A 27,872-nucleotide genomic window follows, 5' to 3' on the forward strand; every position below is an offset into this window, starting at 1 on the left:
TCGCTTGTTCAAACCTTGAGTGAAGGCTTGGACAACCCAATCATCGGTGACCGGCTGTAAGTCTATGCGTTCCATCTGGAATCGAGATATGAATTCCCTTAGCATTTCATTGTCCCTTTGTCTTACTTTGAAGAGGTCTAATTTCCTAGTTGTGACCTTTATTGCTCCGGTGTGTGCCTTTGCGAACGAATCAGCAAGCATGGTGAAGGAATCGATGGAATTGGGTGGCAAATTATGGTACCATATCATCGCCCCCTTCGATAAAGCTTCACCAAATTTATTCAATAGAACATATTCAATTTCATCTTCTTCCAAGTCATTTCCTTTTATTGCGCATGTATAAGAAGTGACGTGTTCATTATGATCAGCGGTTCCATTGTATTTGGGAATTTCTGGCATGCATAACTTATTTGGAATGGGCTTCGGAGCCGCACTTGGTGGGAACGGATTCTGTACGAACCTTTTCGAATCTAAACCCTTTAGAATCGGGGGTGCCCTCGGTATTTGATCAACCCGTGAGTTGTACATCTCTACCTTTTTATCATTAGCCTCAATTATCTTTTGTCCTGATTTGACTCGTTTAGTGAGTTCCTCAAGCATCTTCATTATGGTGGGGTTAGTTCTCGATTCATTGTCGTTCGATTTCTCCGGTATAGGCTCGACCCTGTGAATAACTTCCTATGATAGATCGAGCTCAATTCTGCTTAGTGCTCGATTCTGATTTTGCAGCTGCGCTATCGCAGCTTGCTGAGTCTGCAACATCTCAAATATCATTCAAAGGCTAATTCCACCTTCTTCACCACTCTGTGCATTCTGATCGGTTGCTCGAACATCTCTGCAAATGCTATTTTTGGTATCGACACCCAAATTTCCATTAATGACAACATGGGAACCTACGTCAATTGGGTTAACAGCTTGTGGTCCATCGGGATTGACCGGAGACACTCTGTTTCCTGGGGCGGCTACATTGTCATTCTCGCTCTGAAGACCAAGACTGTTGTCCGTATGTGTGGGTGCTACTTGAGAATTTGATATGTTGATTCCTGAAATAGAAACCACTTACAAGAACAAGCGTAAAAGGAGCGTGTGTTATGAGGATTAATACTAAGCAATCACTATTATCCTTAACCCCATGGTGGGCGCCAAACTGTTTACCCTAAAATTTGGATAACAATTATAATTATAATGTGATTTTAAGGATGCATGATTTCACCTAATACCAATTGATAAATGCAAAGATTAGTGATAGAAGTTGATAATAAAATAAAGCAAATCAGTCTTGGAATGTGATTCAGCCCTTGAGCTTGGTATCCTCGAACTAATCGATGTCAAAAATAGTTAAGAAACAAAATAACTGGTGGACAAGAATATGTAAATTAAAGAGTAACTGTAAAGGGTACTGTATTGCTCTGATGTATGTCAATATAAGGGTCTTACAAATGATGTGGACTCCTCTTTATATAGTAGAGGAATCCTAATTATGATATAACTCTAATTACAAAAGTAAATCCCATGATTAGCTTGAACAACCACCCTTGATTTGATCTGTTCCAGGATTTTTGCCGTGATCTTCTACTGGTTACGGATATCTCGCCTTTCCGTTATTGCGCTTCGTTCGAAGTCTGTCATATATAATTTCGTCCGCTGTTGGTCTCGATCTCGACGAGCACCTCGATTCTCGAACTCGATACCTTATCTTCGTGCTCTGACCCGATCCATTACGAGACTGACCCTCGACGTGATTCCCTGCTCTCGATTAAATGGCAAAATCGGGCAAGCCCTATTTTAACTGTATACAATGGTAAGTTTATATGAAATGACAGAGCCATAATTTTTACTATAGGTGTCAAAATATAAATAAGCAACCCTACAAAGAAGTCAAGGGGAGTCAATACATAGTATATATACTTTAAAAAAAATTAAAGTGGCTCCACCGCTGTTTATATGATTTAATATAAATTTAGTATGAGTGAAAAAATACATATGTGGTTGATGTATTTTTTTAGAATCTCATTCTAGAAATCATATGCGTAAAAATAATCTAATTTAGAAAGGAAAAAATATTTTCTCTTTTATGTTTTACTTTTTAGGATAATTTGTGAATAGAGTGGCCTAAGGAAGGACAAAGAGTTGAGAGTTGAGTGTTTTGGGAGATTTGAACATGCACTTAATTGTAGATTCCGAATGTTTGTGATTCGTATTTGAACTTATTGTTGGTGAAGATCCTTGTAGTACCAATGCACTCCTCCTTTCTTGCAACATAAAATTCGATTTTACATATTGATCTGCAATGATTATTATTTTGAACTTAAAGTTAAATCATACACAACTACTTAGCCGTATGAGAACAAACGTCGGACATGAGGTTTGATATTAGACTTGCCTATTTCTCAACTTCATACTTTTTGGTAGCAGTTTTCGAACTTTAACCCGTAGCTGCTTTAAAGTTTTAAATTGTCCGGTCTAACTTCAAACCCGAAGGACTTACGTTCGAACTACCATTCAAACTTCAAACCCGCGGGAATGAAATCTCAAACTTCATATCAAGAGGCTGAAGTTTGATTCTAATGTGGCTAAAATTTAAATATTTGTAAATCTCGACTAATACTTCAAGTGGCTATTTGTGGTAAAAATTACACGGGGCGCCCTATTTGGTCGTCCTCATTTAACATATACCCATTTTTTTAAAAAGTTTTAATTTGTATCCACTTTTGAAACAACTTCAGCCCCTTTTCTCCTCCTCCTTCGTTTTCTTCTTCTTCTTCTTCTTCTTCTTCGTCGTCGTCGTCGTCGTCGTCGTCGTCGTTGTTTTCTTCTTCTTCTTTCTTCTGTTGTTGTTGGTGTTGCTATGAAACTTTAGTTCATGGGATGATTGCCATAAGTATGTTTATCAGATTATTTAAAAACAAATTATAAATAATTATGTAAGTTAGTAGACAATAATTTGTGAATATTTTCATGTACAGGAAGTTTAAGGTCACACTAAGTGATTCTTTTCCTGATAATTCTGTTCTTTTCACTTATTATTTCCAAAATTTATGATTTAGATACTGTTGACAATCTGATATTTATCTAATATGTTAGAAAGCTTTTTCAAAAACTTCAGCTTATATGGTACTGAAGTTTTTACAAACAAATGAACTAAATAACTTCAGCATCTTCTGCTGAAGTTTTTGAAAAAGCTTATCTAGGACAAAAATACTTCAACTTATTTAATCCTGAAGTTTTTATAAATGAACTAAATAACTTCAGCATCTTCTGCTGAAGTTTTTGAAAAAGCTTAATGACAAACTAATGAATCCAAGACAAAAAAACTTCAGCTTATTTAGTGCAATTATAAACAAAAACCTCAGCAAATAAAGAACAAAACTTCAGTTACTATGCTTAAGTTCAACAATTACAAACAAAAACTTCCGCAAATAGAAATAAAACTTTCAGCTACTATGCTTAAGTTCAGCAATTACAAACATAAACTTCAGCACGCTTGGTTCAGCACGCTTGCTACTTCAGGCCCATCTACTAGAATGCTGAAGTTTTACCTGATTGCCTTTGCTACTTCAGCCCCGTATGCTGAAGTTACGCGAAAAAATAGTTACACTTGCAATTTTTTTTTGCAAAACAGGCACAAATTAAAACTTAACCCAAAAAGCGGGTATAGATGCAAATGCCCCGTACTTGTAAAAATTACACGGGGTGCCCTATTTGGTCGCCCCCATTTAACCTATACCCATTTTTTAAAAAACTTTTAACTTGTACCACTTTTTAAATAACTTCAGCCCCCTTTCTCCTCCTCCTTCTCCTCCTTCATTTTCTTCTTCTGCTGTTGATGCAGATTATTTTTTAGATAAAATTTCTTTTAAACTGTTGGTGCATAGAAGTTAAAACTTTCTTTTGTACCTTTATATGATTAAAAAAGAAATCATTTTTCATAGTTCCTTTCATGAGTGGAAACTATCAAGATACCATTGTTAAGTGACAACGTCTTTGCATTTTAATCGTATTACGGAGCTCATTATTTGTTCTCGCAATCAGGGATGATTAATTTGCATTTATTTACTTCTTTTTTTTGGGGTTGTTTTGATAAATATTATTAAGGTGAAAGTTGTTTCTTGTAAAGCTAAATTAAGTATGTTAGCACATAAAAATTCTTGAGCCTAGTGCTAAGATTTAAACAAACTAGCAAGTTGTTTGATGGATATATCCCCAGCTTATTTGAGCAGATCCTATTCTAAAGCTAGCTTCCAAATAACTTCAGCTCTAAAGCTGAAGTTCGACAATTACAAAACAAAAACTTCAGCCAATTACAAAAACAAAAACTTCAGCTCTAGAGCTGAAGTTCGCCAGTTACAAACAAAAACTGCTAGTTACAAACAAAAACTTCAGCTCTAGAGCTGAAGCTTACAAACAAAAAAACAGTTACAAACAAAAACTTCAGCTCTAGAGCTAAAGTTTGACAGTTACAAAACAAAAACTTCAGCTCTAGAGCTGAAGCTTACAAATAAAAACTTCAACTTTAGAGCTGAAGTTCGCCAGTTACAAACAAAAACTTCAGCTCTAGAGCTGAGGTTCGACAGTTACAAAAAAAAATTCAGTTCTAGAGCTGAACTTCAGGCCCGGCTACTAGAATGCTGATGTTTTGCGTGATTGCCTTTGCTACTTCAGTCCCATATGCTGAAGTTATGCAAAAAAGCGGGTACATTTGTAATTTTTTTTACAAAGCGAGTACAAGTTAAAACGTGACACAAAAAGCGCCCCTCCGTATTTGTGCACTTCGCCCACCCAAAATGCTAATTTGGCCCAATTACTTTCAGCCCAATTCAAGCCCATCATCATTGCACGCACAAGTCACAACCCTAAAATCTTTCTTCCTTTGTTAACAACCAACTATAAGCACTACCTAGATCGCCGCAGGTCTCAGTCGAAAGAGCTGAGGAGGTGGTGGCTTGGGTCTCTGCAACTCCAGTGCAATGGTAAGTAAAGCTAAACCCCTTAGCTTCTCTTAATCTCCATCCTATTATTTCCTCATATTTTTTCCCATGAACTTATATGTTGACATTTTATACAATTGGAACGATACGAGAAAATGAAACGATGACATGAACAAAGCAAAAAATGGTTCAAATTTTACATAAATAGGCATATATTTTTGTAAGTCTACAAAAGGTAATGTGGATTGTTGTACAATAGGGGAAGGGGACAGGAAGTTTTGGTAAGAGGAGGAACAAGACACACACACTATGTGTGAGGTGTGGGCGGCGCAGCTTTCATCTTCAGAAGAGCCGTTGCTCTGCTTGTGCTTACCCTGCTGCCCGTAAAAGGACATGTAATTCTTTTTTCCCTTTTTTATTTTTCGCTTTTCAATGGAGTATTAATTATCAATATATCAATCATCTGATGGGAATTGAACTTGTTTTGTGTGAATGGATTTCCAGACAACTGGAGTGTGAAGGCAATTCGCAGAAAGACAACTGGGACTGGCCGCATGAGGTACCTTCGTAATGTTCCTCGTAGGTTCAAGACCAATTTTAGAGAAGGTACACCCTTTATGCGTGGAAGTTCTTCTGTTTCTGCATTTTACAGATTTAATTTACGTTTTCACTTAGAATTAAGTGTGTGTTTTGTATCGTGGAAATTGTTTTACAACATTTATGAAATCATTTTCCCAGTGATTGTTCCAGTGATTGGTTACTTTGTATTCTTAAGAATGTTTTCCTCTATTAAATGGGGAAAGATTATTAAACCTTCACTTAGCAAAAGTTGTTTTACGTTGCAAATGTACATCATGCTTAAATATTTTAGATATTGTTTTCAACCCAATCAATTATCCCTGAGATTTGAATACTTCGTTTGGCCCTAAGGGTTGCTCCATATGGATTTCTCGGTCATAAAAAAGATATATCTACTAGAGCTTTTTTGTACTTTTCCAACTCAATAAATTATAGGAGTAATACTTTGTGTTCCACCTGGTATGAGTGCGTATCATCTGTCACTCGCTTTAGTATCCATTTGAATGCTGGAAGATGATCTAAAACATAATTTTCAAGGTAAAAAATTTCTCAAAATCATGCCTTAACACGACCGGAATGCTAGAAGGTTTTCTGGGTTGAATAGGTATTACTTGAACTTGAAAGATGTGTATCTGGAATTCAGAATGATCTTCCCTTTATTAGCTCGACTAAGTTGTTGGTTTAGGCATTGCCAATTGATGATCAAGAGTATCTTTGTCTTAACTTCTGTGCAATAATAATAAACTTTAAACTCTTTTCCGTCCAGGTACTGAAGCAGCTCCAAGGAAGAAGGCAGCAGTTTCTGCTTGAGGCCTTTAAGACAGTCACTTGAGAGTTGAGAGGCTATTAGTGGTAGCCTGATTTTGATAGTTCAAGTGTTAGAGCAAGTTAAATTTTGGGAACCTTCTATCTGGGGTTTAAAATGCCCATTGAAAAGATTGATGTGCTTAAAGTTTTCAAAGTATGTATTCCAACTCGGCATTTTTATAAAGAAGCATTTTATGGACTTCCATCGCTTGTTGGGTCTGAGCTGCCTGTCCATTTATTATGTTACCTTGAGGTTGTTCAAATTGCTTATTCCAAATCCATTGCAGTATGAAATGAAATGAGGGTGTGTAAATCTTTTGCTGATCCCGTTCTTCCTTATCATTCACTTGCTGTTGCTTAATTTTTCTCTTGGCCCTTCTGTGAAGCTGCTGAAGATGCTGCCTGAGTCTCTTTATTTTGCTCTAGTTGGCTTGATTGGCGATGTACAATATTTATATGGTTATACCCGTTCTTAATGTTTGCTTAGATGATTAGTTCAGCCTGTAGTATGAATTCAGATGCCTATGAAGTGCCTGGAAAAGAAATCAGCTTGGCATACAAGTAAAGTTTGGTAGTCATACTCAGAAAAAAAAGTGTTCTTTGATCTCTGCTCTATTCTTGGAAGGTGTCTTGTTTCCTGGAATCTGATGGTGTGACCAAGATGTTTGAGTTGCTACGGACAAACCTATTCCCTGCCATACTAACTGCCCCCTCTTTCCATTCTCACATATGTTATTTGCTCTTTGTTTATTTAGATGTGTTGGAGGAAGTAGATTTTTGTGGGCTAAATTAGATAAGCCTAACCTATTCAAAAGTGTACCATTAGAGGACTACTGTGGAAAAACAGCAAACCAGCAATGGTCCTCATCTTTGATATTATAGTGTAGTGAGCTGCCAAGGTTTGAGTATTTGCCATATTATATTTTTGCCAATTTCCTTGAATTTGGCATTTGACTATGAAGTGCAAACTGCAAAGTTTATGAAGTCGTTATTGGCCAACTAACTCAATAATGGTGGTATTGTGAGATATCTGGAGATTCCTATCTTCATTCAAAGAAACTGTATATTGTTTGAAGGGAGCTGCTCTGCTCCATTAACCTTTGCTCCAGTAATTATCAATGCATCCTTAGATGGATGACACGTGCCCTTATAAGTATGAAAGGCTGGAATTCCCTTGTAACTTATTCTCTATACTTTGATCTACTCCAAAATTTGTTTACTCGTCAAACATTATTTTTGTTTTTGTGGTTAATATTTTGATATATTATTTCAAGAAAATCATACTATTAATATGTGAATCCTCTCACCAACTGTGATAATTACTTTGTGTAGGACAAAATATGCGCATAGTGCACTGATTTTTTTTATTTTATTTATTCATAGCATCAAATATTGATTTTTTTTTTTACATGTAAACAAACTAAGTCTAATTCTATTAAACAATAACCATATTTATTTTTAAATGTGAATGAAGAAAAAAAAACTCAACAGCTTTTTTGCTTTATCAAATGCCACACTTTGATATGTTGTATGCTTTCTTGGAAGGGGATAATAGCTTTGGAAGGAGATAAGTACAAAAGCTTTGGGAGGGTAGGCTCTTTGTTTTCCAGCAGTACCATTAATAGAATGCAACCAAAAAAAGAGAATTAAGTTAGAAACGAATCTCAGCCTTTCATACTTATGAAAGCAAGTGTCATCCATTTAAAGATGCATTGATGATTATTGGAGCAAAGAGTAATGGAGCAGAGCCGCTCCCTTGTTTGAATATATTAAATTCAGGCGCAACAATCGTTTAGAATTTAGACGTTGTGGATTTTGAAAGTGTACTTTCCAAAAATGTATTTATCTTGTGTGTGTGAGCGCGCTCGAATCCAACTGGGGTATCAACTGAATAATCAGAACTGAATCTCGAAAGTGGGGTCAAAATGCCGTATGATCTCAAATTGTTAGAATGGGCTGATGCTGATGGCTCAACGTTACAACAAATTTTTGATAGAAATTGAAGAGGGTTGGTCTTAGAATTAAGTCGAGTACCGTTGGGGAGGCAATCCAGTTGTTAGTTGGTTTCAATTAAAGGTGGACAACATAATTAAATTGGGGTTGTCATTTGTTCTATACGTCCAACTAGGAGTAGCAAACCGGCGGGGCGGGACGAGTCGGATATGGTTCGGGTTGAAAATGGGTAAATCATCCGACTCAACCCATATTTAATACGGATAAAAATAGGTTAACTAGCGGATAATATGAGTAACGATATTATCCATGACTTCTTGCATATGATCACTTTTGGGAGAATTCTTAGTTTCCCTAACTTGGGGAACCCATAATTTGAGACTTTACAAATGTAAAAGTTAGACCCATTGATTATCCATTGGTTACTCATTGGTTATCCATTTTCGAAATGGATAATATGGTTCTTATCCATATTTGATCCGTTTTTAAAAAGTTCATTATCCAACCCATTTTTGATGGATAATATGGGTTATTAACTGTTTTCTTTGAACCATTTTGCCACCCCTACGTCCAATTGAGTCAGAAACTAATAAATCCAACGAAAAGGGCTAAAATATTCTTGAACTCTAGTCTTTGAGAATCAAACTACATAAATTTTGACCAACATTTAACATATATATTTTTTTTTACCATATTAATATGAGAAAAATTATAAATTATATGTAGTACTTTTCGTATAGTTTCCGAATAGTTAAATATTAATTTTAAAATATTAAGAAACTTTAATGCAATTTAACTTTAAAAATTAATTAAATTAACTCTCAAAAAGTTGAATCGTGACAAGTAAAAGTGAAGGAATGGAGTAATTTTTTTTCCTTTCTTTTTCATAATACTGGTTCAATAACTACTCATCTTAGAAATGTCTCAACACCTCAAGATGTGGTAGCCTGTAGGTAGATCCAAAAGGAATGTCTTGTGAAATTAAGGATATCAACCACCTCACTTGATGGTGGTAAATACAAGTACAACTAGTAGCAGCAATTATGATTTGTGGGGTGCAAAAGGACAGTGACATACGCAAGAATTTTTATAAGTGGTATTAACACTCGAAAAAGTGAACAAATAAATAAATTACCGTACTGGCAAGCGGTATTATTTTTTATATTTATATTTAATTTTATTTATTATTTATATATACAGATTACGAAAAAAAATCTACTCAAGCAAGGTGCCTGCACCCCTTAAAAGGATAAGATGACAAATTAAGCCATTGAAAATAAAAGAAGCAAAAGAGGACCACCATTAGTGTTATTTTAGCAAGTTAAGTGACCATGCATCTAATTCGATACTGACATTGGAAAAGTGCTTAAATTTTTTTTTGGTTTTTCATGTTCGGTACTCGCATTGGAGCCGAGCCCGACTATATCCGGATTTGCACCGGATAGGGCCATATCAATGGCGGATCCAGGATTTTAAAGTCCTGGGTGCTCACTGATAAAAATTCTGAAAGAAGAGGAAAAATGAGTTTAATAATGGGTACTCACTCAATATTTATCTAAATATTTTTATAATTACATATATAAATTTACTAAATCTTGTCAAAGATAATGTGTGCTTGAGCACCCAAAAAAACAACATGTAGATCCACCACTGGACCCTATTCGGGAGGGGAACGCTCCCTACTAAAGATTTTTTCATACGACTTAACTCGAGACTCTTTTGAATAAGGGAACTAAAGATTTTTTCATACGACTTAAGTAGAGACTCTTTTGAATAAGGGAGGACCACATCCTTTAGTGGTGCTTAACTTTTGTTATAAAATTCTATGTTCCAAATAAACCGCAATAATCTTAGTGCCACTCATTTCCACAAGACCATGTTACTATGTTAGGCTGTAGAGAGGTAGGCATTGGCAGAAAAACACGTCTCATTCTCTCAGCATTTATTGGTATTAATTGATTTGTAGAAACAGCTCTTCAAAATGATTAAGGGTCCTTTTAAGACACAGAAAATATAGATAAGAGAAAATAATCATTAAGGAGCTAAACAAGGGAGTCATTTAAGTAGCCAAAATTGAGATTAACTTATTCATCTATCTTCTTCGCAAAGTTACTTCCTTTTCATATGTAAGCTGGTAAATGTAAAGAATCTTGAAATTTTTCTTTTTCACAAAGTTGCTATCTTTGCATATTTAAAGTTGGTTAAGAGCAAATAATCTTGATTTCTTGCTTGCAGTTTAACTGAGTAAATGTTTCTAAAGAAGTGTGGGAGCCAGTTATTAGAAGGAAAATCAAAGTTGGGAACTTACTAATTGATGGCACAAACTGAATCAAAGTTGAAGGCTTTAACAACATTTGTGGTTGCTGTGATTGTTTTTGTCGTTCTATCTTCCAATGTTTTTGCGTCTGCAGAGCAGATTTCAGATAGAATCACTCTGAGTAATAATGGAACAACTCATGACTTTGAATCAGGTTATGTATTCAACCTATTCAATATTCTGAGGCTAAAGGCTGAAATGCATTACCATCATGTTTGGCCAGTAAGTTCACTTTCCCTTTCTTCCCTCAACACCATTTCTCCCTTGTTCCAGCTATTCTTATAAATAAATGGACCTTGGGCCTAACTCAACTAATGGGGTGAGAATTGCCTAAGACCATATAAGGAGTCCAAGTTACCCATCTTGAGCCGATGTGGGACTCAACAACTCCCCTGGATAACTGGGGCCTAGACAATATAAAGATGGGGGGCCCAAAAGATTGGGGGGCCAATATCGGCTAAATAATGAGATGAGCGTGGCTCTGATAATAAATAGACTTTGGGCCTAACTCAACCCAAAAACTAGCTCGCGCGCGAGGATTGTTGAAGACAATATAAGGAGTCCAAGTTACCCATTTTGAGCCGATGTGGGACTCAACATAGTCTGTTTCCGTCTTTGAATTTTAGAAACATTCCATATTAATGCAATTACATGACAGTAACAAAATTGAGGTGAACTTGCTGAAAGTGTCATTCTTTACTGTAAGAGTTTTTCACCTTCTGGTCATTTTCGTCTGCTTGAGCTGAGGGTCTATCGCAAACCACCTCTCTGCCCCTTGGACCCCACTTATGGGATTTTTGTTGCCGTTGTTATTGTTGTTGAGCAATGCACGCATAGTTCAGTTATGTGATTTTACTGTTATAGTGGAAAAAATTCAGTTATTTAATTTGACAAAGATTAACTTTACTGTTATAGTGATAAAATTCAGTGCCGATACGTGAAATTAACATAAAGTAGATGTTACTACTGAAGTTTGGTATGCATTTCAGGAACTGCAAGTTGGGTGGAGAGTAATTGTTGGTTCAATAATTGGATTCTTCGCTGCTGCTTTAGGGAGTGCAGGAGGAGTAGGGGGAGGTGGTATCTTTGTTCCCATGCTTACTTTAATCATCGGATTTGATCCAAAGACATCAACTGCAATATCGAAATGTAAGAATCCGTTTATGATCTCCAATGTTCATAATTACCATGCTGCTCTTGTATTTCAGGAGATCTGTTACAAAACTTAATTTGAGGTGAGAAGCTTCTTGATAGATATTACTTCCAACTGCATGTTAGATGGTTTTAGAATCAATATATTGTTGATTCCTTGTGTGTCATTCAAGTTTTACTAGAGCCAGGGCTACTTGTGAATCAATATTGTGCTGATTCTTACATCATTCAGTTTACTAGAGAAAATTTACATGCAGCTTAGGACCATAGTTCCATTTTTTGGTGCTTTCTTTGAGCGTTCTGTTTTTCTTGCAAGGTATGATCACTGGTGCAGCGGGTGCAACTGTCTACTACAACTTAAAGCTGCGGCATCCAACAATGGACATGTCTATTATTGATTACAATCTAGCTCTTCTTTTCCAACCAATGTTGTTGCTAGGTATCAGTATCGGAGTTGTTCTAAACGTACTTTTTGCAGAGTGGATGCTTACAGTCTTATTGATCATCCTTTTCATAGGTAGCGCAAGGTTTATAGCTTCATTCTTACCCATGTCATCAAGAGAATTACTCTGATTGGTTATGGTACTTGCAGTGGCATCAACTAAGGCATTTTCCAAAGGTGTTGAGACGTGGAAAAGAGAAACGATAATAAAGGAGGTTGTCTCTTATTCTATCCTGTGATTTGTAGAGTAGAATAGAAGATTGAGTCTCTCTGATACCTTGTTCACATATCTATTTTGACATCCAGGAAGTTGCTGGACGCTTGGCATCTGGTGGTCAGTTGCTTCATTATCTGCTTTATCTTGTAGAATATCAGCAATGGTATTTGACCAATTAGTTTAATGAACTGAAATCAGGTGCTGATGGTGAGGAAGTAATATACAAACTTCTACCTGAGGGTCCAGATAATCGATCTAGAGTTGAAAAAAAAGTTTATAAGGCATCAGAGGTGATTATCCTGTGTCCCGATTTAATTTAATTTTCTTTTGTCTGTTCCAGTTTACTTCTCCACCTACATGAAAAATCATAATTACAGATTAGTATTGGTTTGAAATTGATGTGAAGTACTCGACGCCATTTATCCAAACTTTCAACCTTTATACAAAATCACCTATATAGTTAAACTTTAGTTTGAAGGGATTTGTTCAATGGTCTATGGCATAAACCAGAGATTATAAGATCTAAGTCCCATCTCCTCCCGAGCAGCTAACTTTATTTTTCTCCAAAGAGAAAAACATATGAAACTTCAGTTTTTAATCTTTTCAGTAGTCAAATTGGGTGTGCTAAAGTGGCACAAGGGAGCTTAGAGTGATTGTTTTTTGAAAATATGTCCTCTTGTGCTAATTTGTTGAGCTTTTCCAGATGCCAATTATTGACAATGTATACTGGAAGGATATCACCACACTTATTGCCGTCTGGGTCGTTATCCTTGTTCTGCATATATCCAAGGTTCTTACATTTATCTCTTTGCCTGTTTCCGAGGCTTTACACATTTAGGATTGCCTTCTATGATTTCCTGCATTTATTAGCGGATTTGATGGAAAGCTGTCATTTTTTTTACAGAATTATTCATCAACTTGTTCCGTGGCATATTGGATCTTAAACCTCTTACAGGTATGTGTTGTTATTGCAATGCTAACAGGTCTGTGTGTGTATGCTCCACTGCTTCTCAATGTTTTGTAATTCCTTTTATACCTTATTTACTAGCAAGCCTTTTATTTATTTGATGAACAATCTTTTGCTATAGAAACTAATGTGCATTGTACTTCCATGTCTAGGCTTATATTGGTATTGATACTTGTAGCATGATGCTGCGTTCTGGCCATGTCGAATGACCTATGACCTTCTCTTCTCCGATGAATAGAGAACTTTTGACTAAGATAATTCCGATTTTTCAGGTTCCTGTTGCTGTAGGAGCTGCTGTATATCAAGCAGTTTGCTTGTACAATGGATCAAGGGTTATCATGTCAAGCAGAGATGCCGTAATAATCTGGAAAGTGCATCAGTTGATTCTTTGCTGTTGCTGTGGCATTTTGGCTGGTATAGTTGGTGGATTGCTTGGTCTTGGTGGAGGATTCATTTTGGGACCATTGCTTCTAGAGCAAGGCATTCCTCCCCAGGTTTCATATCCATCTCATTTTCCATTTTGGTTTGGCTTTTTGTTGCCAAGATATAAAGCTTATTTCATGATATTGGTAAATGCAGGTATCAAGTGCCACTGCAACCTTTGTTATGACATTTTCCTCCTCCATGTCCGTCATACAATATTACCTACTAAGACGCTTTCCAATACCATATGGTAGTGAAGAAACTTGAATGTTTTAGTTGGACATTCCTAGTTGTGTAGTTGATTACATTCAAAGCTCCTTTTCACACCCTGAAGTTGTAGGTGGGGGAATGCTGACCTGTTTGGACGGTAGAACGGGGAGAGAGGGAGCCGTGCCCTTCTCTATCCGGGCACGAGCAGGAACATAAAAAAAAATGGAAAACCATCTGAGCAATCCACTCTTGTTATGACATTTTCCTCTCCTCCATGTCCGTCATTCAAAGCTCCTTATGAAACTGTTTACTGATTTTTGGTTTCTCTTTTGCAGCCCTATATTTTGTTGCTGTAAGCACTATTGCGGCCTTTGTAGGACAGAATGTTGTAAGGAAAATAATTAGCATTGTGGGCAGAGCATCTGTCATTATCTTTGTATTGGCCTTCACAATCTTTGTGAGCGCCCTCTCATTAGGCAAGTATTATTCACTCTGTTAATATGGTTCTGATCGTATTTGTTTTTGTCGACAGCTTCTGTTACTAAGTTTATTTATTGGTGCAGGTGGTGTTGGCATATTAGACACGATTAAAAAAGTCGAGGAAGGGCAGCATATAGGATTCGACAACATCTGTGCATACAATTCTTAAGCAAAGCATTCATGTTCTAATTTGCACTTTCTGTATTTTTTAGTGGGCGTTTGGACATAAGAATTGTAAAATTCCAAAAAAGATAGAATTTTTTTTTCAAGTGAAACTGGTATTTGAAATTTAGAGTTGTGTTTGGACATGAATATAATTTTGGGTTGTTTTTGAAGTTTTGTGAGTGATTTGAGTGAAAAATTCGAAAAATAACTTTTTGGAGTTTTTCAAATTTTCGAAATTTTCCAAAATGCATCTTCAAGTGAAAAGTGAAAAATTTATTAACAAACGCTGATTTCGAAAAAAAGTGAAAATTTTTTGAAAAAAATTTCTTATGTCCAAATGGGCTCTTAGTATCAGATCTCAAGTTTTGGTCAATTTTTATAGTTTCTCTTGGCGATAAATATTAGACAGCCTATTGTTTTGGTTTATAACTTGATTTTCTCATGGAATTTATCAAATGATTTCGTTGAAATACCTTCTGTTTAGTAACTCCTATCATAAAATATTTCAATGAAAATGTCTATATTCCCTCTTGGTATGAGCAAATAATTTTTTAATGGTAAAAATGCTCAACCTTGCCAAGTGGATTGAGTGCGTTGAACTTGAAATGAATGAATAAATTGAAAAGAAAATAAATGCGAGGAAGATAAGAAAAGTTGTGGTATGCAATCATCTTATAAAATTGTTAAATGAAAGAGTTTGCTGTAGCAACTAATTTAGGATCTTAGCGCAGCTAATTGATTAACGCGGTTAAGGAAAAAAATTTGGTTCAACATGATATTTAAGTTCACGGTAAACGGTCAAATATATTCATGTATTATAAAAAAAGATTCAAATATATTCTTTGTTATACTTTGAATTCAAATATACCTCTATCATTATACTATTGGTTCAAATATATCCTTTTTCTGTTAAGTTTATCCAAAGTTGACATCTAATTTTATGTGGCACTGGCATTTGATGAGGTGGATGCCACATGGCTTGCCACCTCAACGCCCCTAACCCATTTTACCCCTCCCTTCTATTTTTTTTTTCACCATTAAAATTTCCTTCTCCTCCACCACTAGTGCCACCATTACCGCTACTAGGAGTGTACATAGGTCGGGTTGGTTCGGATTTTATAATTATCAAACCAAACCAATTGTGTCGGGTTATTAAATCTAAAGACCAAACCAATAAATCTCGGATTTTTCAATCTTGGTTTTTCTCGGGTTTTCTCGGATTTTCGGGTTATTCGGATTTTTTCGGGCTCTTTTTTCCCGGTAAAATCTTCGTAGAACAAAACATATAACGTATGCTCAAAATATTTCTTTAATCCTAGTAAGATACAACTATATAAAGTATTTTCCAAGAAAATAATACAAAATATGAGATGTGTCATGGCATTATCCTAAAATATTTCAACAATAAAGATAATAAAATTATGTAATATAAATATTGCTAATTAAAAAGCCATAATAAAAATAAACATAATCTAAAAGTACTAAGTCATGCTAAAATAAATAGACTAATAAGTGAGTATTAATTACATGATTAAACGCTAAAGAAAAATAAAAATAGGTTATGCATTTTTATCTAAATTATTGCAAAACAAAAAAGAGATATTCAATACATTCCCGTTCGTAATATTAAATTGAATGTCTTTTGTTAGCATTAGTATTGATTTGATTTTGGTTTGGGCTTTTGTTTGCATTATTTAATTTACTAATATTAATGGCTAAGCAGTCAAAAGTTCTAAGTCCAATCTTGAAATAATACCTTAAAAGATAAAATTATGAATTTTTTAAGAAATATTTATAAATTACATCACAATAAGTATATTTATATATTAAATATATCTAAAATTTCTATATATATAATATCGGGTTGGTTTGGTTTCGGTTTGACTTTCTTTAGTTAAAACCAAACCAAACCAATTATGGTCGAATTTCTTTTTCCAACACCAAACCATAGTCGGGTTTTTTTCTCGGTTTGACTCGGATTATCGGGTTGGTGCGGTTTGTCGGTTTCTTTTGTACACCCCTAACCGCTACCATGAAAAATATTGTATTTCAAATTTTAGTCTTTTATATACGGATTAAGGGCATCGAGATGACATACTATGTGACATTCACCTCATCAAATATCATTGCCACGTGGGATTGAACGTTCACCTTGGACAAACTAATAGAAGAGGGGTATATTTGAACCAATGGTATTACAACAAGAATATATTTGGACCAAAAATATAACAAAGGGTATATTTAAAATAATTGTATATTTGCCCCTTTACCGTTAAGTTTATAATAATATATAGAGTTTTTACACTATCACGTTAAGTTAGACCTATAACTATATGTAACTCTTTATCGAAAAATCGGATAATAACGTGCTACAAAATTATGGTTCGTTGAAATTGTGACTCGAGTTTTTGGTATCTTCCTATCAACTAGAATTTTTTTTTCTTCAACTAGAGGAACTTCATGCTTGGACACGTTTGAACTTATCTTGAACACCTTTTAACTAAGTTGTGTGGCCTGACTTTTAATAAGCAAAATTGAGCCATTCATTGTCCAATGGAAGCCAATAAGAAGCAAGAATATAATGCAAATCCATAATTAGTCAAACCAGAGGTGACATCTTATCTCCATCATTCTCAAACATTCTTAAAAACATGCACCCCACGTTGTTCCAACCATTCACTAAAACTAAGAATTAACACCAAAAAGTTTCCTTCCATTCTCTATCAAGCAAAAACACTTTGCCTCCACCTCTTCTCCCTTTCTCTGCACCAACTTTTCCTTCATTGTCAGTTTGTCACCTCACCTCTAACCCCATATCTTTTTCTTGGTTAATGGTCACAAGTTTCATTTCTTAATTAAGAAAAACATTGGTTCGAGCACTCTACGTTGATAATGAGATCTAGAGTTATTGCCCTGTCATGTTATTAATGGAATGTGTGAAATTTAAAGACAGACAAATATGAAGAATGATTCTTGAGACGAAAAACAATTCAATGGCTGGGTGCAGGGCGCTTAAACGTAATGAGACTTTCAAGTCTCGTATGGCTAATGATTCAGGTGTCGAGTCTAGCCCTCGTGCCCAACAGAACCAGCCTTCAGGTAAATTATTTTCCTCTCCTTTTTGATTCTTGATTTTGTTCTTTCTTCAGGAAACACAAATATGAAAAACTTGGCTAATTGTTAAAGCTCCTCAGGTCATTGATTGTGGCTAGTTTTCAAAGGAATTTGTATTTCTAGCCACTCCTTCCTCTATGTCTCCATTTTTGGCCTTAAGTTATGGACAAAACCTGGTGAAATGTTTGAGAGCCTCAAATATTTTAACATGTCTGTAGCATTTAATATGATTCCTCTCGAGCCGAGGGTCTTTCGTAAATAGCCTCTCTACCTAGCCAAGGTAGGATAAGGTCTGCGTACGCATTACCCTTTCCCAACCCTACTTGTAGGATTTCACTGGGTTTGTTATTGTTGTAGCGTTTAACATGATCTGCCAAAAGCAAACAAAATGTTCCATTTGTCCTTTAGGGGTTTGTCCATGTTATATGCTTTTGCCACATTGTTGACGCATGTAACTCTTTGGCTTCTATTTTAGATATGGAGCTAATGAAGGAAAAGTTTGCAAAGTTGCTCCTTGGTGAGGATATGTCTGGTGGAGGAAAGGGTGTCTCTTCTGCGCTGGCTTTGTCAAATTCAATCACAAACCTAGCAGGTAATCTGACTCAATGGCCTCATTAACAAAAAATATTCAAGAAATTACGCTGGATGGACTATTTAGGACCATCGTTTAAATTTTGACTTCGTTGAAAAAAGTTTTGGGAAAATAGTCTCGGGCCAGAATTTTGGGAAGCGCTCATGGTGATCGCAAAATTTCCCTTAGTTATGGTGATCGTTAGGAAAATACTAGTGATCTGTCAGGTTTTGTGACAAATGTTGGCGATCACCATATGACCGGAGGCTATTTTCTCAAGACTTTTCTTAACGAGGTCAAAACTTTAACGGCAGATGAGTATAACTACAAAGTCTTAATTCAACTGCTTGTGAATTTCACAAGATCAGAGAAAAAAAACTCAACTTTTCTTATCAATGTCTGGCATGTTAATTTTTTAGAAAGATTATATGAAGATTTCTTGTATATAAGTATTCTTTTTTTTCTATATTTTTCTTTCTTTTTCACAAAATGCAGCTTCCGTTTTTGGAGAACTGAAGAGATTAGAGCCAATGCCCGCCGAGACAAAAGCCAAATGGAGAAAAGAAATTGGTTGGCTTTTATCAGTCACAGATCACATTGTTGAATTTGTTCCTTGTAATCAAAAATCAAAAGATGGAACAAACATGGAGGTATACCTCTGTCGCTCGAACTCTTTGTTGTATATTCCATATATCTACCTAAAAACAAGAAGAATCATACATCCATTTATTTACAGGTTATGGTAACAAAGCAGCGATCCGATCTTCAAATGAACATACCAGCACTACGCAAGCTAGATGCAATGCTTATTGTAAGAAATATGAAGTTCTTTTGTTTTTCATTTTCCTTGTGTCATTGTAGAATTGTTTCCTCATTGATGTTTATGTCTTGTTTAATAATCAACAGGATTGCTTAGATAGCTTTAAGGATCAAAATGAGTTCTCCTATGTATCAAAAGATGATCAATCAGAGGATGGAAAAAACAGCAGGAATGATGACAAATGGTGGATACCGACTCCTAAGGTTCCTCCTAACGGCTTATCTGATCCTATGAGGAAATGGCTGCAATTTCAGAAGGATTCAGTAAATCAAGTTCATAAAGCAGCCATGGCTATAAATGCACAAGTCCTGTCAGAAATGGAGATCCCAGAAAGTTATATAGAATCCCTACCTAAGGTATAAGAAAGGAAATAGATCCTGAATCTCACTCTTTTTAAGTTTTTTTTTCCTTGAATTTTAGCACCGCTGTTGAAAATAATTACGGGAGGTAGCCCAAGTAAACAAACATATACACTGATTATATATATTATTGAGCCGAAGGGGAGCCTTGGCGTATCTGGTAAAGTTGCAGCTATGTGACTAGGAGGTCACAGGTTCAAGCCGTGGAAACACCCTCTTGCAGAAATGCAAGGTAAGCCTGCATACTATAGACCCCTGTGGTCCGGTCCTTCCCCGGATCCCGCGCATAGCAGGAGCTTAGTGCATCGGGCTGCCCTTATGTATATTATTGAGCTGATGGTCTACGGAAATAGCCTCTCTGCCTTCTTAAAGGTAGAGGTAAGGTCGGCGTACAAACTACCCTCCCCAGACCCCACTTATAGGATTACACTGGGTTTGTTGTTGTTGTTGTTGATTATGTATATTATATGTATATTTATACTTAATATGCAAAACATATACATTTGCCGGCTATTATTTTTTTGGGCGGCCCAAAAATATAATTATCCTTTTTTAAACTTACTTCAAGCTTGTGATCTTGAATAACATTTCTTCTCTTACTGTGTTTAGAAAGGGAGAGCAAGCCTAGGAGATTCGATATACAAAAGCATCACTGATGAGTACTTTGATCCGGATTACTTCTTCACAACTATGGACTTGTCTTCGGAGCATAAAATTGTAGATCTCAAGAACAGGATTGAGGCTTCTGTAGTTATTTGGAGAAGAAAGATGAATGCTAAAGATGGGAAATCAGCCTGGGGTTCAGCTGTTAGCTTTGAGAAGAGAGAAATATTCGAAGAAAGAGCTGAGCTTGTCCTGCTGATTCTTAAGCAGCGTTTCCCTGGAATTCCTCAGTCAACATTAGACATTAGTAAAATCCAATACAACAGAGTAAGAAGCTGCATGTTGCAACATTTACTTTCAAATTTTCATATTCAAGAGAATCTAGATTTTTTGAGATTATCCATATTCTATTCGTTGTTCCTCGTCTTGTTTCATAGTTTCTATTTTGGCTACACATGGCTAAACAAAGAACTTCAATATTATAGAGGATCTAGTTCTTGGACTTCTACATAAATAATGAAACAATTTTCTTGATTTTGCAGGATCTGGGGCAAGCTGTTTTAGAAAGTTATTCAAGAATAATAGAAAGCAGGGCATTCACCATCATGTCGCGAATTGAAGACGTTCTACAAGCAGATGCTACGGTCCAAAATCCTTCCAATGGAGAAGTAAAGAGATCACTACCAGATACAGAAGAAGTAGGGAAAACACTATTGGACTTCATCGGTTGGACAGTGGACCAAGAAGATAACAACACAAAGAAAGATTTGAAGGAGGACTCAACTAAAGATGTTGATCTGAAGTTTCTATGCAAACCTCCTAACATAGTCACCAACAAGAGATTTTCTTACCTAGAGAACTTAGGTATGTGTAGAAGTCCAACAGCCCGCCACTAACTGATGGCACTGCAGAATATTAATTAACTCATTGAACTGTGAGAGCTCAGCCTAAATGTACATGTTGAGATGGATCACAACCATCTAGGATTTAACTAAGCCATTCCTTTTTGTAAGTAGGGAAAAGTTAGTAGACCTACTGGGTCTGTGGCACTTCTTTTGAAGTGATTTACTCTGTACAAGACGTTACCTCGTTAAAGAACAATGAGAATTTTTGGACATTTTTCAAATAGTACTATCCTAAGTTGTATGGCCTTTGGTCTTCAGATTTATTGGATAGAAAGTCTGTAATACATATTTGGAGTCCATATAATTTGCAGTAGCATTTCCTTTATTGGTGAACCATTGAGTTAAAGATGAATAAAATATCATACAAAGTCAGAAAGCAATGCATCAAATTTGCTAGAAGATTTACTTGTTGAAAAGAGGTCTGAGAAAGGCTTCAATTTATACTTACAAGCTGTGATAGATAGTACATCAATTACGAAATGAAGGTCAAGAAATTTGGATGGAAAAGCAATTAGATCTTGCCACGTGGCCCGAGCTTTGGTGGAAGTTGAGGCCCTTTCTTGATTGGTAGGATATCCCCTGATGCAGTTGAACTGAAGTAAGCGAGAGTTGAGCCACCTCCCAAAATCAAGAACTTGAGCAACAGACCTCTCTTTGTGAAAGGAGCAGCAAATGTCTCAAAGAACTTGCTCTACAAAATACAAAAGCAATAGGAGGGACAGTTATAACTCAGTATGTGAGAAGTAAATCAATATGGAACATTTTAATAGAGAATGTGGGATGTTTATACGGGAAGAAAGGCAAATAATACCTGAAGGGAGTTGTAGGGTGAAGGTGCATCTGATCCATACAAGTCCCACTGACCAGTGGTGTTGCCCAAATCCTCCAAGTCAAAATATACACTCTTGTCACCATATTTTGCAACCACAGCACCAGCCCTACACAAACATATAATCAGTCAAAAAAGAAGCACAACAACAACATGCTAGTCCATCACTTTAATCTTTAGTATCTGTCTTAAACGCCTCAGATGAATAGAATGACATTTCTTAAGACCCTAATTAGCCGAACTGATTCAATCTCTAAACTTTGCCACTAACCAAACTAAATCCGGGTTGGCATACCAAAAACTACCCTTAACAAAGGCGAATCCATGATTTAGAATCAATAGTTCAGAATGATTGTGATCTAGTTATTATATACATACATTTTAATTTTTCTTCTTTCTTTTATATGTACATATAGTTTGAACCGGTGGTGGAAGTAGAATTTTCATCGAGGAGACTCAAAAAATAAAAAAAGTAAACACCCGAAGAAACTAAGGAAATTGAAAAAAATTAAATTAAATACACACTGTAATGTTTTGGAAATGTGGCACTCCGTATTCAATGACTTAAAAATCCGAGATCCTTATTTGGAGGTCGTTAATAGCTAGTAGATTACCTGGATTTAGAGGGCTTCAAATTGAGGCGAGATGATTTAACATGAAGCTTTGTTCCAGCAATGGAGCTACCAGCTAGGCCCTTGATTGTGGTGGTGGGCTGAACTACAGTAAGAGTTGCCAAAGACGCCATAGTTTTCTGTCCAAACTAGGAAAGCTGTCTGTATCTAATTAATTATGTGGTTTACTAAATTATCTGACTGTGAATACGTTTGGATTTTTGAATCTTTTTGCATGGATTCCAACATGACACGTTGGCAACTGGATATATTTCTAGAGATATGGTGTCCCATTTGAATGGCGCCACGTGTATTGAGAATGGATAATTCGTAACCCTATCCCTTTAACTTCGGCTGTAAACTTTGCTACTACTACAGGTTTTCTTTGCTAGTCGAAAACAATAACAATAACAATCCAGTACGTGAAGCGAAGGTTGCTTATCATCAGAACAACCTCTCTTGTCTAAAATATACCTTCAAAATAAATATAGATTGTATTAAGTCAGCCCCAAAATTTAAACATGTAAATTATTATTTGGGTACGTTCTTGAGAGAGCTAGTTTGCTATGGACTTATTTAAATTAAAAGGGGAAATTACCAGCTATGTCCATTTATAGGTAATTCATTATAAAAATTGGCCAATTAATAAAATATTATTAATATTAGCCAAATTAGCCAATTAGCTATTTGTAGCAAAAAAATATCAAAATTTTTGCTTTGTTTTGAGTGGATGTTATTAGAATAGATTGGGCACAACTTAAGGAGCTTGAATTTCAGTTTTGGGATGATTTGGTGAAGTTTTGAGGTGGTTTGAATTGAAAATTCTGTAAAAATTGAACATGAAAAAAATGATATGTGTATCACACTGTGTATCATTTGTGTATCACATATGTATCATATTTGTATCTATTGTGAACACATGTATATCCATATATACCTGTGTGTGAGATACATGCGTGATACATGTTTGATACATGTGGCACATAAGACTTTTTTAAACTCAATTTAATTACGAATTTTGATACAAAACTAGTCCAAATCACCTCCAATCTTCAAATTTTGTATTGACTTATCTATATATTTTCAAATGAATTTCAACTATACCCATTGAAAAAGTTCCTTTTTGTTTAGATTTTTGAAATATTGTATATATTTTTTGTATTTCATCATCTTATTTGCTATCTCATCCATAAAATTTCCTTTCCATCTTGTATCTAGTGTTGCTAATCACGCTTAAAAATATGGAAGGTGATTTTTGCATGTGATTCTTTGAGAGAAAGAACCCTATTATTGGTTTTTCAATTTTTGTTGGCTAGTTTAGTAAATCTATAATTAATGGCTAGAGGTTTGGTAAGTTCAAATTTATTTGAGATATTTGTGTAAGTTTCCCAATTAAAAGTGGTACATCTTTTTCAAAAGCTTACATCGCATATTAAAGCAAAATCCTCTAAGATCAATTATTTACTATATAATTCAACTTGATCAATCATAGTCTACTTTAGTAATTCCTCATTTTCCACATTTCTCTACTAGCCCAATACTTGTATTCTACTTTAATTTACATATTGTCACGCCATGCTAGGCCATTAGAGAAATCACATCAAGTGTTTGTGGATTGTTGATACTATTACTCCCTCTGTTGTAAAAAGAATGAACCTTTTATTTAGGGAGTCAAACAATATTTTGTTTGACTATATTTTATGCAAATAATTTATTTAGGGAGTCAAACAATATTTTGTTTGACGATATTTTATGCAAATAATTTTTAAATATTTCGAATTTTTAACTATTAAGAATTATAGTACTGTAACGATCCGACCAGTCGTTTTGAGTATTTGCACTTCGCTCGCCAGTTTTCGGGCATGACTAGCCCCGTATGATATATTATGACTCATGTAAATCGTCGGTTAAAAAGCAATTAATAATACACCGCAAACTAGAAACAAAGAGCCCTAGTCCCCATCATCGGTTGCCAACCCAACACGCTGGCCATTGAACAGACAAATCAATGGTAATGAGCAATGGAGAAGGAAATAGAGCCAATCCAAGCGCAACGAAAGAGCACAAAAGGAAGATGATGAAAATTATTTTGCCTATTTTTCATCCTCTTAATGATTGCGTAGTCTAGACGCTAGATGATACACACAAGTAGGAAAGACAGAGAGCGAAGGGAAGGGGGAAGAGAGAGAGAGAGAGAGGATAGATAGAGCTAGAAGGAACATCGAGATAATAAGCCTAAAAAACGTGGCAAATCAGTTGCTGCATAAGTATGCATAAGCGAAAAGAAAGCTCAAAGGAGATGAATTATTTAAGTTTTATAATTATTTGGTGGCCCAAATTAAAGTCTAAGAGGAGGTAGATTGGGTCCCACCATCAGCCCTTGAAGTCCACTAAAAGGGAACCCAGAGGAGCTTAAAATGAGCTTAAAAGAGGTCCAAAAGGGGGTATTTCAAAAGGAGCCTAATTGAAGTCCAAACCAATGCCCCAAACTAGTAGTTTTAAGGCCCAAATCTGCCCTAAAGGGATTTGGCCGCCCACCCTCTTATTTTTATTAGTTTTTATTAGGTTTTCTAGTATTTAGCTTAGCCTCCAAGTTAGGGTTTGCCTTGACAGCCACCCTACCTAGTTTTAAGGACTTTTTACTCCTATAAATAGGAGTTCTTTTCATTCGTTATGGTACTTCATTATTGATTAATAATATTATACTTTGAGAGTTCTTTTGAACCTTTGTTACTTATGCTTTGAGATTTGTCTTTCAACCTTTACTAGTTCATAGTTTAAGGTAGTAAGATAACTTCTTTATTGTGATATCATTGATTCGTTTGTGGTATTCTTAGAAGGCAATTAATACTAGTTATTAATTATTGTCTCAAGTTACTCGTAAAGCGGTCAAGATTCGAATCTATTATTTTTGATTTGTTCTTAAGTAAAAGCGTTTGATTTCTTCAATAAATCAAAATGTTGTTGCTTGGATCTTGTCAAGGCTATAGAACTTGCGTTCTTGGAAGTTCTTGGAATTCTTTCCCTGATTTTCCCCATATCCTTTATTTCTGCACTTTAATTCTAGTCGTTCAATTTCTTATTGTTATTGCTTCCACATTTACTTCTTAAATTCTTACTTTAGTTTGTATTCCCGACTTTGCTGTTATCAAGTAATATCAGAGCGGTTCTATCAAGATTTCGTTCTTGATAATTCTTGGGATTTTTTGAATACTAAGAGCCAAAAAAAAAAAACCGTTACTGTAGCATGGTGAATAGTAACTTGAAAAAAATTTAATAAAAACCAAAAATCAGTTAAAAAAAAGAAGAAAAGAATTGCTTGCTCTCCAAGAAATTTCTTTTGTATTTGATGTGTTTCCAAAAATTAACAATGAAAACAAGAAGGGGATCTTAGATTTCAAAGATAAGAAAAAAATTTCAATTTTTCTTTCTCTTTCTGATCTAAATATATAGTCCTTTCCTTTTTGTTCGTGTCTTGTTTCAACTGAGCCTACTAATTCTAGGATTTGGTTCTTTTTTCATTCATTCCCCAAAAATTTATATTTTACTACTAAGAACTTCATACGAGTTGGGTTTAACTATAAATCTACAAAGTATTTTGTTCAAAGGTTATTTCGAGAGGAAAAAGGTAAGTGTGTGTGAGAACAATGGAGGGAAAAGCCAATTTGTGGGATATAATTTAATTATTTTTTTAAGATGTCGCTACAGATAGTGATGATGAACAAAGGGTTCTCCAAGAAACCGAAATCAAAGCAAGACATGATTTTACCTTGCAATCCATGCATCAACAATTCGAAAGGTAGAATTTACAATTTCAAGAAATGAGGGACACCATTTCTGAGCAAAATGATACAATAGCGGAACTTAGGAGGGGAAATAATGTTAGGCCCCAAGCTAGGAGAAATGTACCCCTTGCTCCTATTGTAAATCAAGAAAACCCTATAGATGGCTTTAATGATATTGATTTTGATAGGGTGAGAAGAGATAGGAGGGGACAAAGAGGTAGAGTAGAAGATGACAATATAAGTAGTATAAAGATGAAGATGCCATCTTTCAAGGGAACAAAGGATCCAAACTTATATCTTGATTGAGAGAGAAAAGTTGAAGCCATCTTTTGACTGTCACAACTACTCTGAAGGTAAGCTTGTTGTTGTTGAGTTTTCTGACTATGCTGCTATTTGGTGGAAAAAGCTTTCTAGGGATAAATTGCAAGAAGGACAAGTACTAATTGCTACTTGGGCTGAGATGAAGAGGGTGATGAGGAAGAGATTTGTGCCATCACACTTTCAAAGAGAGCTACAACAACATCTTCAAATATTGAAGCAAGGGTCCATGTCTGTGGATGAATACTTTAAGGCTATGGATATGGCTATGATCCAAGCTAACTATATGGAGGAAGAAGAGGCTAGAATGGCTAGGTTTTTAAATGGTTTAAATAAGGAAATAGCTGATGTAGTAGAATTACAACAATATGTAACAATAGATGAGTTAGCTGATTTGTCTGTAAAGGTAGAAAAGCAAAATAAAAGAAAGCAAACTAGCTCATATAAAGGTCGGTCAAACACCATCTCCAAGAAGTCATGGCTGAATCAAGAGATGCATAGTTCTTCTAAACCTCAAGAAGACAAGGGTAAAGGCAAATTTGAGAACAACGAGAGAGGTAAAACCTTTAACCCTAAACCTTCTACACCTTCCAGTTCTATCAATGTCATAAATGTAAAGGAAGGGGACATATGATGCATGAATGTCCAAGTAGAAGAAACATCATTCTTAGAGAAGATGGGGGATATGAGAGTGAAAAAAGTGAGGGAAAAGAAGAAGAGGGAGATGTGAGTGATGAAGACGATGTAGAGTTGCCTCATACTGGTATGATTGGGGTTGTTAGGAAGATTATGAGTGGAGAATACAAGATTAATAAATATGAGGAAGAGGAGAGAGGTGTGAGTGAAGATAAAGAACAAATGGAGAATATATTTCATACTAGGTATGGGATAAAGGGAAAAATGTGTTCTATGATCATTGATAGTGGTAGTTGTGCTAATGTGGTGAGTTCATACTTTGTGGAAAAACTAGGAATTATATGCATGAAACACCCTACCCCCCATAGACTCCAATGGCTAAATGATAGTGGTTAACTAAAGGTAAACAAATAATGCATGATTTCATTCAATGTTGGTAGATATGAGGATGATATTCTTTATGACATAATCCCTATGCAAGCTTGTCATATCTTACTGGGTCATCCTTGGCAGTATGATAGGAATGTTTTTCATGATGGAAGGAAGAATAGATATTCTCTTGAGCTTAATAGCGGGAAATTTACTCTTGCACCTTTATCTCCTTCTCAAGTATTTGAAGATAAGAAGAGATTAAGAGAAACAATGGAAAAACCAAGAGGAGGGATAAAAAGTGAGCTTGAG

The 27,872-nt window shown here is 35.5% G+C and overlaps 4 protein-coding genes across 11 annotated transcripts; 3 read left to right on the forward strand and 1 right to left on the reverse strand.

The window, feature by feature from the left end:
• Positions 1-4,822: 4,822 nt before the first annotated feature.
• LOC104227366 (large ribosomal subunit protein eL37x) lies at positions 4,823-6,517 on the forward strand. The gene is made up of 4 exons (XM_009779604.2): positions 4,823-4,970; positions 5,188-5,323; positions 5,433-5,534; positions 6,274-6,517. The coding sequence occupies exons 1-4, from the start codon at positions 4,968-4,970 to the stop codon at positions 6,315-6,317; spliced, it is 285 nt and encodes a 94-aa protein (XP_009777906.1). The 5' UTR covers positions 4,823-4,967; the 3' UTR covers positions 6,318-6,517.
• Positions 6,518-10,150: 3,633 nt separating this feature from the next.
• LOC104227363 (sulfite exporter TauE/SafE family protein 3-like) lies at positions 10,151-14,810 on the forward strand. 8 transcript variants are annotated; one of them, XM_070147830.1, is made up of 14 exons: positions 10,284-10,393; positions 10,503-10,626; positions 10,739-10,806; positions 11,574-11,733; positions 12,053-12,253; positions 12,329-12,393; positions 12,485-12,512; positions 12,594-12,685; positions 13,099-13,185; positions 13,300-13,350; positions 13,635-13,856; positions 13,942-14,035; positions 14,331-14,471; positions 14,559-14,810. In XM_070147830.1, exons 3-14 carry the CDS (start codon positions 10,783-10,785, stop codon positions 14,642-14,644), a joined length of 1,251 nt encoding a protein of 416 aa, XP_070003931.1. In that variant the 5' UTR covers positions 10,284-10,393; positions 10,503-10,626; positions 10,739-10,782; the 3' UTR covers positions 14,645-14,810. The 8 variants fall into 8 exon arrangements, 7 of the variants coding, with proteins under 7 accessions (XP_009777904.1, XP_009777896.1, XP_070003930.1 ...); XM_009779602.2 differs by lacking the exons at positions 10,284-10,393; positions 10,503-10,626 and adding an exon at positions 10,151-10,169; XM_009779594.2 differs by having other exon boundaries at positions 10,251-10,401; positions 10,503-10,806.
• Positions 14,811-17,268: 2,458 nt separating this feature from the next.
• Positions 17,269-21,233, forward strand: LOC104227362 (rop guanine nucleotide exchange factor 12-like). The gene is made up of 7 exons (XM_009779593.2): positions 17,269-17,739; positions 18,230-18,346; positions 18,821-18,975; positions 19,062-19,136; positions 19,232-19,501; positions 20,114-20,434; positions 20,650-21,233. The coding sequence occupies exons 1-7, from the start codon at positions 17,607-17,609 to the stop codon at positions 21,001-21,003; spliced, it is 1,425 nt and encodes a 474-aa protein (XP_009777895.1). The 5' UTR covers positions 17,269-17,606; the 3' UTR covers positions 21,004-21,233.
• Positions 21,234-21,313: 80 nt separating this feature from the next.
• On the reverse strand, positions 21,314-22,696 carry LOC104227361 (photosystem I reaction center subunit VI-1, chloroplastic). Its single transcript, XM_009779592.2, has 3 exons — positions 22,456-22,696; positions 21,824-21,950; positions 21,314-21,703 (listed from the first exon to the last, which is right to left on the reverse strand). The coding sequence occupies exons 1-3, from the start codon at positions 22,584-22,586 to the stop codon at positions 21,524-21,526; spliced, it is 438 nt and encodes a 145-aa protein (XP_009777894.1). The 5' UTR covers positions 22,587-22,696; the 3' UTR covers positions 21,314-21,523.
• Positions 22,697-27,872: the final 5,176 nt, after the last annotated feature.

This window comes from Nicotiana sylvestris, chromosome 6 (assembly GCF_000393655.2).
Source record: "Nicotiana sylvestris chromosome 6, ASM39365v2, whole genome shotgun sequence".
Taxonomy (NCBI): Eukaryota; Viridiplantae; Streptophyta; class Magnoliopsida; order Solanales; family Solanaceae; genus Nicotiana; species Nicotiana sylvestris.